The 13,501-nt window shown below is 45.3% G+C and overlaps 1 protein-coding gene across 1 annotated transcript in view; it reads right to left on the minus strand.

Annotated features, from left to right (window-relative positions):
- Window positions 1–933: 933 nt before the first annotated feature.
- PANX2 (pannexin 2) overlaps window positions 934–13,501 on the minus strand; it is a 44,753-nt gene continuing 32,185 nt past the window's right edge. The window contains exon 4 of the mRNA XM_075857198.1: window positions 934–1,934. Within this exon, the coding sequence (XP_075713313.1) occupies window positions 1,564–1,934 (371 nt within the window). The 3' untranslated portion in view covers window positions 934–1,563. The remainder of the gene's footprint in view (window positions 1,935–13,501) is intronic.

A 13,501-nucleotide genomic window follows, 5' to 3' on the forward strand; every position in this document is an offset into this window, starting at 1 on the left:
CAATGATTTCTGCCTTCCTGAGATAAGGCTGTGCGACTCAATTGCATGGGCTCCTCTGCAGTGGGAAGGTTATTAAAGTTTGGAGCCAAGAGAGGATACCGGTGGATTATCTACCTTTTTTGAGACCTTTCCAGGAATTGGAGATCCACTCTGGATGTTAGAGAAATTAGGTTAGGGCTTGGGGAAGATCACGAACGGCCAGTTCGTCCTTAATGTGGCCTGACAGTCCTTTTAAGAAAGCTGCTACTAAAGCGTCATTGTTACATGCCAACTTAGATGAGGGGTGTGGAACACTGATGCTGCCAGCTGAGAAGAGAAGGAAAGCCGTGTCTGTATCCAAGGGCGCCCGTCTGCATTTTGGAGCAGTGGAGGAAGTGTCCGGTTGACTAGCAACTGGACACAACCGTCGCTAGAATCCGTGGCCACGTGCCAAGATGTGGCGCTGGAACGTGTGAGGTGAGTAACACCAGTTTTTAATTCCTTCATTTTGCAAATCCACTATTTTAAGGATTGAGAAATTAACATTTGTCCACAGTGGCATAACTTGAAGTTCTTTAAGCCCCAAGGCAAAATCTGTAACAGGGCCACTACTATGTGCCATTTATAATACTGGTGTCTTATGTGGCAGAAGGGCTTTTGGGCTCCTCCAGACACAAAGACCTGTGTGTGACTGCTATCCTATATATACGCCCCTAGTTAGGCAGCACAGTTACAACTAAACCAGTTATCCAGCATGAAAACCCTGACAGACCGATCCACTTATCTCAGCTTCCTAGACCTCTATCAGTAAATTTTGTGGCCAATCTTTCACTGTTCTCTGATCGTTCAAAAATGATAGGTTATTAATAACTCTATTTCCTGAATGAAGTCCACTAGAATAATTTAAGGTCGTAATTTTTACACAGAACTATGCAAGAAAAAAAGCCACCATCCTCACTATAAGGAGAGAATAATTAGTTTAATTACAAGAACAGAGGAATATCTTTGTAAATGTACTATGGTTATTGAGATCTCCAACAAAACTGATTTTGAGGCAAGATTTAGCAAATTCATATAAAAATGTCAATTGATTGGCTTACTATGAATAGATTAGACAATGTGTGTGTGTGTGTGTGTGTTCCTATTTCTCTTCACTTTGATTTTACATATAAAAATGCTAAAATGACTGTACGAATTTGGCACAACAAACTAATAGCAATGGTTATTACATTTCAAAGGCCCTTCAGTTGCCATAAAAATACCCCTACAGGTAGCATACATTTGTATATCAAGCCTAACCAAGTAGCACTATTGTAATGTTAATCAATTATGTGTGGATATCCTGGCCAGTTTGAATTTAGCCCAGTGTTTGTATACTGCCTGAGTGTCATGCTGCATTTTCTAATATAATCACTATAACTTGTGCTTTACACTGCTGACTACATGGAAGAACCTTTACATCACCATCAGTGGTGACTAAGTTGTGTATGAAAGTTGCTGGTTGCATATTTAGAATATAGCTCATTTTTATTTTCCATGCTCATGCAGTGAGTTTGCATGGTGGTGTAATGCAGCTTATCAAATCTAATAGTCCACTGAACTTATTATAGCCCTAGGCTCTTCATAAGGGGCTAACATGACTTGCTTTGGTGGTATGACTGAAATGATATCTTCTGATTCAGGTGAGGATCGATCCCTATCTATAAGAGTAGTTACATGTTCCTCTCTGTCCTCATATAAAGTGCTTATGTGGAGCAAGGGATGAGTCGGGTTACGGTTGAATACACTCATTGGCTCAGGCTTCACCTGACTTAGGGTTACACTTGACGTGGAAACTGCACCGCTCCCCATGTGACTGCCACACGTGAGAAATGTCCCAGATACTGAAACATCTATACAGCTTTCAGATAATGGCTGGTTTTCTTTCTCAAGAATTTTAGTAGCTTTTAATGCATCTGTTAAGATAAGAAGAAACACATACATTTTAGAATGCAAAATACTCATTTTTACTCATTGCAATGGTTTCAACAATATAGAACACATCTGGTTATGAGAGATTATAAGTAGTTCATCATCCTTGTTTTTTGTAGTTTCCTCCATTAAAGTGGGCCTCATTTAGAATAGTTGCCCCGAGGAAATCTTTTAAACTGCTATATGGAACATCTTATTCTTTTGTTTTATCTTTTTTTCTTACCTAAATAAATTGGGACTAATACATAAAAACTAATCTAACCACAAGCATGCATGTTATCCATAGCAACCAATCAAATGTCAGAATAATGTTTTTAGAGTAGGTTTGAAAATCAAAGCAGTGATTTGATTGGTTGCTGTGTATTTATGCCAAGGAAACGTCACTTGAAAATATGATTTAAGCCAGTGCAATATGTCAGGTGCCAGTTGGCTTCCGTCCCCAGGAGTTCCTGTGGTGCACTTGTGTATGCTCATGGCGCAATTAGGAAATCACAGACACCTTACAGTTTAATAACCACTGACTAAAAATGTTGTGCAACATTGTTATAGTGCAACCATGCAGTAGTTTGTCAAGAAAGTTTGGAAAGCAGTCGTTACTACTATCGCTTGTCCCCATACGTTATCATGTCGGCAGCGCGTCACCCTGCTTACACAGGGAGATGTGCTACCGACAACGATAATATTTTTCACTTTTAAAATGATATGATCAGCAGATGAACGAGCGTTTGCTCGCTGCCCTAACCGTAAGAGAGCAATAATTACAATGTTAACACCAAGTCAGCAAGATTATGGAAAACCCTATTTTCTGTGTGAATGTCATTCAAGGTTCAAGACATTGCTACATAAACCTACCAGCATCATTACCAATGATAACACCACAATTAGAAGATACTTTCAGAAGTTATATGCATAGAAACATAAACATATACAGCAAGGAAAGCATTATCAATAACATTCAATTAAGCAATAGGGAAGATTAGTTACAAAGAATGCAAAGGGGTGGAACAATTAACGTGCACCTCCAATGATCTACTTAAAAACTTATAGTCTATGCAACCCATGTAAAAGTTAAAATATCAAAAATTTTGAATCTGGAAATTAAGTGCTCTATGCTGTTTTGTAGCTTCATTGATTTGCAGACTGCACACTGTCAATTTAAATATGGGGCAGAGTAGGAGAAGACTTGAAAAAAGCACTCCTTTTTGGCTTCATGGCAATGCATTGAGAGCCTGAGTTCTAGTTTTCTCAAAAGCAGTGATTCCAGACCAGGTCAGCATAAAGATCACATGAGCGGCGCTGGAACCGAAAATGGCGTGATGCACGGATCGGTAAGTATTTCTGCACACAGCACCCCATTGAAACACCAATGTACAAATGGAGGGGGAAATAATAAAAAAAGTGGAGTGCTTCTTGATGTACCAGCCCCACACACTCCAACTTGTAGACAGCGCTACACCCCCTCCCTGTAGATAGCTCCATTGGGGCTCCCTCTATGAGTAGAATCCCCCAGCCAGAGCATTGCCGACACTCTGGCCGGGAATTCTGCTCCTAGAGGTGGCCTTTGACGTCACTGTCCATATATGGACAGTGACGTCAAAGGCTTCTACAGGAGAGAAATCTCTGGCCAGAGCGGTGGCAATGCCCTAACCGGGGATTCCGGTCCAGGAGGAGCCCCTGACGGGATAGTGATAGTGAGGGCACTGTGGCATTATCTACAGAGGGCACTGTGGCACTATCTAAAAAGGGGCTGCTCAATCTTGACATACTTGTGTCTGCCATACGCTGCCAACTTAGCAGCCAGACTGCATTTAGCGACACTTACACTGGAAAACTGGATTGTTAAAATAAGCACGTGACGTAAACTCGCAAATTTCCGGTAAATTTAAACCTAGCGGTATTATTATGGTAATGTAGTATTGTTATAGTAGATTAAATAACGAATTAATTAACATTAATATTGTATTGTATCAAATTTGAAAGGAATGCGGCCCGTCAACTTCAAACTTTTTCTATGTGCGGCCCATTTACCCGGCCAAGTTTGAGACCCCTGATATAAAGATATATAGGTAAAATAATTTAAATATCTTAGGCTCTTTTAACATCTTGTCAAAGCCTTCTGTCAGAGGTATATGTCGGTAGTATTCTTGACGTATACCTCTGACAGAAGGCTCTGACGTATGCTACTATATGGTCATACAATGGAATACATTGGCCATAGGCTCCAATGTTATAAAAACGTCCACCATGTGTATATATTCTTTTACTATAGTAAAAAAAAATGGTATGCTGATGCAGACCAGTCCGACAAAGGACACTTTTTTTGGCCTCTGTCAGGGGAAGGAGGTCCATGGATATATCCGGCGCTTTCCCGGTGTATACGCTATATGTGTTCACATCAAACAGGGAATTGCAAGCTGTTTGTGTGTCCATAGAAAGAACTTGCTAATTAATAAAATCCTGTGATTACAGCAGCCTCCACACTGATTCCAATAGTGTGCAGTGGTGTGCTAACAAGGGATGAGGGGGAAGTGTAATTTGAGCTAGCAATCTTGTAGACAGAGCGACCATGATTGAGCTGCAGCTCCACTGCATATTATGTTGCACGTACAGTCATTCGAAGTAGTGAAGAGAATAGAAATTTGTGTCCCAAAATTGTCTGTACATATAGAAAGGATTAAAATAAATAATTTCCTCTGAAATTTGGTTACATTAATTAAAATCCAGGCAATAAGCTGCTGACAAATAGCGGCTCCGGCTCTGATGGACCTAAATAGTTCATGCAGTACATGTATTCTCAAATTTTGTGCTCTTGTGTTACATATACACTACCGTTCAAAAGTTTAGGGTCACTTAGAAATTTCCTTATTTTTGAAAGAAAAGCAGTTTTTTTCAATGAAGATAAGATTAAATTAATCAGAAATACACTCTATACATTGCTAATGTGGTAAATGACTATTCTAGCTGCAAACGTCTGGTTTTTAATGCAATATCTACATAGGTGTATAGAGGCCAATTTCCAGCAACCATCACTCCAATGTTCTAATGGTACATTGTGTTTGCTAACTGTGTTAGAAGGCTAATGGATGATTAGAAAACACTTGAAAACCCTTGTGCAATTATGTTAGCACCACTGTAAACAGTTTTGCTGTTTAGAGGAGCTATAAAACTGACCTTCCTTTGAGCTAGTTGAGAATCTGGAGCATTACATTTGTGGGTTCGATTAAACTCTCCAAATAGCTAGAAAAAGAGAGCTTTCATGTGAAACTCGACAGTCTATTCTTGTTCTTAGAAATTAAGGCTATTCCATGCGAGAAATTGCCAAGAAACTGAAGATTTCCTACAATGGTGTGTACTACTCCATTCAGAGGACAGCACAAACAGGCTCTAACCAGAGTAGAAAGAGAAGTGGGAGGCCCCGCTGCACAACTGAGTAACAAGACAAGTACATTAGAGTGTTAGGGATCTGCCAGGTACTTCATCTAGCTATACTCCTGGGATTAATCAATCCACACCTGAGGCCAGACCTGCTCGACTGACACCATCTCCCACCAACCAGGGTGGCAGGCTCAGGAGTGGGAGAGCCTATCGCGGCCTGGTCTCTCGGAGTTAGCTCCGCCCCCTGCCCTTTATTACCTGCCCTGTGCTCTCCCTCAGTGCTTGTAATTCTTTTGGATTCCTGGCCCCACTGCTGCTTGCTCCAGCCTGCTTCTGCCGTGCTTCTGCCTTGCTGCAGTTCTGCTTGACCTGCTTGCTTGCCCTGGCTTGCTTCTGTCTCCGTGCCTGCTCGGGTGTACTCACTTCGTCCTGGTCCTGACTGTTCGTTCGCCGCCCCGTTTCCTCGTGGCGTTCCGTGGCTACTGCCCCTTCCCTTGCGTGTTCCCTGTTTGTCTTCCTGTGCACTTAGCCAGCGTAGGGACCGCCGCCCAGTTGTACCTCGTCGCCTAGGGCGGGTCGTTGCAAGTAGGCAGGGACAGGGCGGTGGGTAGATTAGGGCTCACTTTCCCTTCACCTCCTTCCTGCCACTACATAATTACAAGCCCTTACCTAGTCTACCATTTCTCCTACGCTGACGCTATCATGGACCCCCTTGAGACCCTGACCCAGCAGATGCAGGGCCTCTCCCTACAGGTCCAGGCCCTGGCCCAAAGGGTCAATCAGGGTGACGCTGCTTTAGTAGTACCCCTCACCTCACCTCTAGAACCCGACCTCAAGTTACCTGACCGGTTTTCAGGGGACCGTAAGACGTTTCTCTCCTTTCGGGAGAGTTGCAGACTGTATTTCCGCCTAAAGCCCCACTCCTCAGGTTCCGAGAACCAGCGGGTGGGTATCATCATATCCCGACTCCAGGAAGGGCCCCAAGAGTGGGCCTTCTCCTTGGCTCCTGACGCCCCTGAACTTTCCTCTGTTGATCGTTTTTTCTCTGCCCTCGGACTCATTTACGACGAGACTGACAGGACTGCTTTAGCCGAGAGTCAGCTGGTGACCTTACGTCAGGGTAGGAGACCGGTTGAGGAATACTGTTCTGATTTTAGGAAGTGGTGCGTAGCTTCTCAGTGGAACGATCCGGCCCTAAGGTGCCAGTTTAGGTTAGGATTATCTGACGCCCTGAAGGATCTGCTGGTTAGCTACCCCTCGCCTGACTCCCTTGACCAGGTTATGGCCCTAGCAGTACGACTTGACCGACGTCTCAGGGAACGTCAGCTAGAACGCTTCAGTGTGCTCCCCTCTGACTTTTCTGCGATTCCCCCCGAGGTCCCGTCTCCTCTCCCCTCCACGGAGGACTCGGAGGTACCTATGCAACTCGGGGCCTCCATGTCCCCTCGACAACGTAGAGAGTTTCGCAGAATGAATGGTCTCTGCTTCTACTGTGGGGACGACAAGCATCTACTGAACACCTGTCCCAGGCGCAAGAATAAGAAGCCGGAAAACTTCCGCGCCTAAGTGATCATCGGGGAGGTCACTTGGGCGCACAGGTATTTCCCGTTAATGTGAAACGCAATAAAATTTTGCTTCCCTTTCAGGTCTCGTTTGCTGGCCGGTCTGCCACGGGCAGTGCTTTCGTGGATTCTGGCTCATCTGCTAATATCATGTCTGTGGATTTTGCTATGTCTCTAAAGATGCCTTGTATTGATTTACCTTATCCCATCCCTGTAGTAGGAATCGACTCAACCCCCCTTGCTAATGGTTATTTTACTCAGCATACTCCTGTTTTTGAACTCCTGGTTGGCTCCATGCATTTGGAGCAGTGCTCTGTACTGGTGATGCAGGGATTATCGTCTGATCTGGTATTAGGTCTTCCCTGGTTGCAGTTGCATAATCCCACATTTGATTGGAATACTGGGGATCTCACCAAATGGGGTAATGAATGTCTTATGTCATGTCTTTCTGTTAACTCTATTTCTCCCCGGGAGGAGGTAAACACGCTTCCTGAGTTTGTTCAGGACTTCGCCGATGTGTTTTCTAAGGAGGCCTCCGAGGTGTTGCCCCCCCATAGAGATTACGATTGCGCTATCGATTTGGTGCCTGGTGCCAAGCTTCCTAAGGGTAGGATATTTAATCTTTCATGTCCTGAACGTGAAGCGATGAGGGTGTATATCCAAGAATGCCTGGCCAAGGGTTTCATTCGCCCCTCGACTTCTCCTGTAGGTGCTGGCTTCTTCTTCGTGGGGAAGAAGGATGGTGGTCTTAGGCCGTGCATTGATTATCGTAACCTGAATAAGGTCACCGTAAGGAACCAGTACCCACTTCCTTTGATTCCGGATCTTTTTAATCAGGTTCAGGGAGCCCAATGGTTTTCTAAGTTCGATCTACGGGGGGCATATAACCTTATCCGCATCAAAGAGGGGGATGAGTGGAAAACTGCGTTCAACACACCCGAGGGTCATTTCGAATACCTGGTCATGCCCTTTGGGTTGTGTAATGCCCCTGCTGTCTTCCAGAATTTTATTAATGAAATCCTGAGAGAGTACCTGGGTAATTTTCTTGTTGTGTACCTTGATGACATACTGGTCTTTTCCAAGGACTGGTCCTCCCACGTGGAGCATGTCAGGAAGGTGCTCCAGGTCCTTCGGGAGAATAATCTGTTTGCTAAGACTGAAAAATGTGTCTTTGGGGTACAGGAGATACCATTTTTAGGGCAAATCCTCACTCCTCATGAATTCCGCATGGACCCTGCCAAGGTTCAAGCTGTGGCGGAATGGGTCCAACCTGCCTCCCTTAAGGCGTTACAGTGTTTTTTAGGGTTCGCCAACTATTACAGGAGATTTATTGCCAACTTCTCGGTCATCGCTAAGCCTCTTACGGACCTTACCCGCAAGGGTGCCGATGTCCTCCATTGGCCCCCTGAGGCCGTCCAGGCCTTTGAGACTCTCAAGAAGTGCTTTATCTCGGCCCCCGTGCTGATTCAGCCCAACCAAGAGGAGCCATTTATTGTGGAGGTTGACGCTTCCGAGGTGGGAGTGGGGGCCGTCTTGTCCCAGGGTACCAGCTCCCTCACCCATCTCCGCCCCTGTGCTTACTTCTCTAGGAAGTTTTCGCCCACGGAGAGTAACAATGATATTGGTAACCGCGAACTTCTAGCCATTAAATGGGCTTTTGAGGAGTGGCGGCACTTCCTGGAGGGGGCCAGACACCAGGTAACGGTCCTTACGGATCACAAGAATCTGGTTTTCCTAGAATCGGCCCGGAGGCTTAATCCTAGACAAGCTCGGTGGGCACTATTCTTTACCAGATTTAATTTCTTGGTTACCTATAGGGCTGGGTCCAAGAATATTAAGGCTGACGCTCTGTCACGTAGTTTCATGGCCAATCCTCCTTCCGAGAAGGATCCCGCTTGTATTTTACCCCCTGGTATAATCGTCTCTGCCACGGATTCTGATTTAGCTTCTGATATCGCGGCTGATCAGGGTGCAGCTCCCGGGAACGTCCCTGGGGACAAACTGTTTGTTCCCCTGCAATACCGGCTGAGGGTACTCAGGGAAAACCATGACTCCGCTCTATCTGGTCATCCTGGCATCTTGGGCACCAAACACCTCATTACCAGAAACTATTGGTGGCCTGGGTTGCCTAAAGATGTTAGGGCTTACGTCGCCGCTTGTGAGGTTTGCGCTAGGTCCAAAACCCCTAGGTCCCGACCTGCGGGCCTACTACGTTCCTTGCCCATTCCCCAGAGACCTTGGACCCATATCTCCATGGATTTTATCACCGATTTGCCTCCATCTCAGGGCAAGTCGGTGGTGTGGGTGGTAGTCGACCGCTTCAGCAAGATGTGCCACTTTGTGCCCCTTAAGAAGCTACCTAACGCCAAGACGTTAGCTTCTTTGTTTGTGAAACACATCCTGCGTCTCCATGGGGCCCCAGTCAATATCGTTTCTGACAGAGGGGTACAATTTGTTTCCTTATTTTGGAGAGCTTTTTGTAAAAAGTTGGAGATTGATCTCCTCCGCCTTCCATCCCGAAACTAATGGCCAAACGGAAAGGACCGACCAATCCCTGGAACAATATTTAAGGTGTTTCATCTCTGACTGTCAATTCGATTGGGTCTCATTCCTTCCCCTTGCTGAATTTTCCCTGAATAACCGGGTCAGTAACTCGTCAGGGGTCTCCCCGTTTTTCTGTAATTTCGGGTTTAACCCAAGGTTCTCCTCCGTCTCCCCTGGTTGTTCCAATAATCCTGAGGTAGAGGAGGTTCATCGGGAACTGTGCACTGTCTGGGCCCAGGTTCAGAAGAACCTAGAGGCGTCCCAGAGCGCACAAAAGATTCAGGCGGATAGTAGACGTTCTGCTAACCCCCGGTTTGTCGTCGGGGATTTGGTCTGGTTGTCGTCCAGGAACTTGCGCCTTAAGGTCCCGTCCAGGAAGTTTGCTCCCCGATTTATTGGACCTTATAAGATCATTGAAGTCCTCAACCCTGTATCCTTCCGTCTGGAGCTCCCCCCATCCTTTCGCATACATGACGTCTTCCATGCCTCCCTCCTTAAACGCTGCTCCCCGTCCTGGTTCCCCTCGAGGATACCTCCTGTTCCCGTTCTCACCCCTGAGGGGGTGGAATTCGAGGTGGCCAAGATTATGGACAGTAGGATGGTCCAGGGCTCCCTCCAGTACCTGGTCCATTGGAGAGGATACGGGCCGGAGGAGAGGACTTGGGTACCTGCCCGTGATGTTCACGCTGGGGTATTGATCAGGAGGTTCCACCTCCTCTTCCCCACTAAACCGGGTCCCCTTAGTAAGGGTCCGGTGGCCCCTCATAAAAGGGGGAGTACTGTTAGGGATCTGCCAGGTACTTCATCTAGCTATACTCCTGGGATTAATCAATCCACACCTGAGGCCAGACCTGCTCGACTGACACCATCTCCCACCAACCAGGGTGGCAGGCTCAGGAGTGGGAGAGCCTATCGCGGCCTGATCTCTCGGAGTTAGCTCCGCCCCCTGCCCTTTATTACCTGCCCTGTGCTCTCCCTCAGTGCTTGTAATTCTTTTGGATTCCTGGCCCCACTGCTGCTTGCTCCAGCCTGCTTCTGCCGTGCTTCTGCCTTGCTGCAGTTCTGCTTGACCTGCTTGCTTGCCCTGGCTTGCTTCTGTCTCCGTGCCTGCTCGGGTGTACTCACTTCGTCCTGGTCCTGACTGTTCGTTCGCCGCCCCGTTTCCTCGTGGCGTTCCGTGGCTACTGCCCCTTCCCTTGCGTGTTCCCTGTTTGTCTTCCTGTGCACTTAGCCAGCGTAGGGACCGCCGCCCAGTTGTACCTCGTCGCCTAGGGCGGGTCGTTGCAAGTAGGCAGGGACAGGGCGGTGGGTAGATTAGGGCTCACTTTCCCTTCACCTCCTTCCTGCCATTACATAGAGTCTCTAGTTTGAGAAATAGACGCCAACTGGCAGCTTCATTAAATAGTGCCCGCAAAACGCCAGTGTCAACGTCTACAGTGAAGAGGCGACTCCGGGATGCTGGCCTTCAGGGCAGAGTGGCAAAGAAAAAGCCATATCTGAGACTGGCTAATAAAAGGAAAAGATTAATATGGGCAAGAGCACACAGACATTGGACAGAGGAAGATTGGAAAAAAGTGTTATGGACAGACGAATCGAAGTTTGAAGTGTTTGGATCACACAGAAGAACATTTGTGAGACGCAGAACAACTGAAAAGATGCTGGAAGAGTGCCTGACGCAATCTGTCAAGCATGGTGGAGGTAATGCGATGGTCTGGGGTTGCTTTGGTGCTGGTAAAGTGGGAGATTTGTACAAGGTAAAAGGGATTTTGAATAAGGAAGGCTAACACACCATTTTGCAACGCCATGCCATACCCTGTAGACAGCGCGTGATTGGTGCCAATTTCATCCTACAACAGGACAATGACCAAAAGCACACTTCCAAATTATGCAAGAACTATTTAGGGAAGAAGCAGGCAGCTGGTATTCTATCTGTAATGGAGTGGCCAGGGCAGTCACCAGATCTCAACACCATAGAGCTGTTGTGGGAGCAGCTTGACCGTGTGGTACGCAAGAAGTGCCCATCAAGCCAATCCAACTTGTGGGAGGGGCTTCTGGAAGCATGGGGTGAAATTTCTCCCGATTACCTCAGCAAATTAACAGCTAGAATGCCAAAGGTCTGCAATGCTGTAATTGCTGCAAATGGAGCATTCTTTGACGAAAGCAAAGTTTGAAGGAGAAAATTATTATTTCAAATAAAAATCATTATTTCTAACCTTGTCAATGCCTTGACTATATTTTCTAGTCATTTTGCAACTTATTTGATAAATATAAGTGTGAGTTTTCATGGAAAACACAAAATTGTCTGGGTGACCCCAAACTTATGAACGGTAGTGTAGATGCACTTGGAAATAATGTTGTCATTAACATGTGATTAGGCTCTGGCTGTTGGTGCTCCCACAATTCTCAAATACAGGCGGTTTCTACTTCCCATAGTTCTGCATACTTGCACAGCAATTGAAGTTAATGGGAATAATGGAGGTTTCTCTGCTATTTTGGAGGTTTCTGTAGCTCCTATTTATTTCAGTGAATGAACAAAAATGCACTGCCACCTGTCCCCTGAGAATGAGGAAAAAGCCCCTTACATTTTTGCGATCCCTGGGCATTCCTATAATTGGACCCCTTTTACTTGACATGCTATAAAAACTTTCATGCCTGGAACATTTATCGTGAATGTTAGCTTGATGCCAAGGCCCTTAACAATCTTGAGAACGGGGGTCCTGTGTTAACCCTACATGTCCATGTAAGATACAGATTGGTGATCTCGTGGTTAGTGGGGTCCCATAGACCAGACTCTTACCAGTCTAATGTGTATAATCTATCCAGGGGATGGGTAATGAATATTTCAAGTTGGACAATTTAAGAATTTAAGAGGACATTTTTATAGTTTAATTGCGTTCTTGTTTTTCATTTCCTTAGATAGGAAAGAAGAATTGCAGATATAATGTTCTCCAAAGCATATACATTTTGAAAGTACCTGTTAACATGTTAAATAACTAACTTTTTCAAATCTCAATGTAATTAAGAAATCTAAACAGAATTTTTTAAACATAGCTGTCAGAAAATATAAATATTAAAAACTTTACCAGTACTTAGGTTTTTAAATGCTAGTTAGAATATGCAAATAATAGTTCCTGCTTACCTTCAAAAATAAATAAATCCAGTTAATAGGCATGTAAGCCGATTGGCATAAGTGTAGCCTTCAAAATACCCTGTATATCTTATTGCTAAACAGGACCTGTCACCTCTCCTGACTTGTCTATTTTAGTAAATACTTGTATTCCTCATGAAATAACAATTCTGGAACCTATTGTCTTACATATCTAGGTTGTGCTGTTCCTCTGCTATTCCTTCTAGATTTCTCATAGCTTCCCGAATTGACAACTGGGTGTTACCATTCCGCTTGCCAAAGGAGCGTGCCCCTGCACAGTGTCACTTCCAGAACTGATCGGACAGTGTCAGACTGTGTAGGAACACACCCCTAACTGGTAGCACCCAGTTGTCAATTTATTAATACATTTCTAGGAGGAATAACAGAAGAACCGCACAACGTAGAGTAATAAGAAAAGATGCTCTAGAAATGTTATTTTATGGGTAATACAATTATTTACTAGAACAGACTTGTCCGGAGAGGTGATAGCTCCTCTTAGCCATGATACTGGCAGTCAGACTGCAAGCACAGTCTAAGAAAGACCAAGACACAAGATCTTCATATATGATTTTCAGCATTATGATATATTTGTGTTGGCATTGGCATTTTGCACTACAATATGACACAAATGGTTTGAAGCCTGGAGCCAATACACACAACCATTGTAACAACTGTTGCAATGCTACTATCTTGGGCCTCATGCACACTAACGTAAAAACGCCGTAATTACGGGCCCATAGACTTCTATTGGCTTACGGGAAGGTGCCTGGGCCGTTGAAAAATATGGAACATGTCCTATTTCAGGCCGTAATAACGGCACGGGCAGGCCCATATAAGTCTATGGGGCTCCCGTAATTACGGGTGGCTACGTGTGTGCACCCGTAATTACGGAAGCATTGCTAGGCAACGTCAGGGTGCTGAA

The sequence above is a fragment of the Rhinoderma darwinii genome, chromosome 3 (genome assembly GCF_050947455.1).
Source record: "Rhinoderma darwinii isolate aRhiDar2 chromosome 3, aRhiDar2.hap1, whole genome shotgun sequence".
Taxonomy (NCBI): domain Eukaryota; kingdom Metazoa; phylum Chordata; class Amphibia; order Anura; family Rhinodermatidae; genus Rhinoderma; species Rhinoderma darwinii.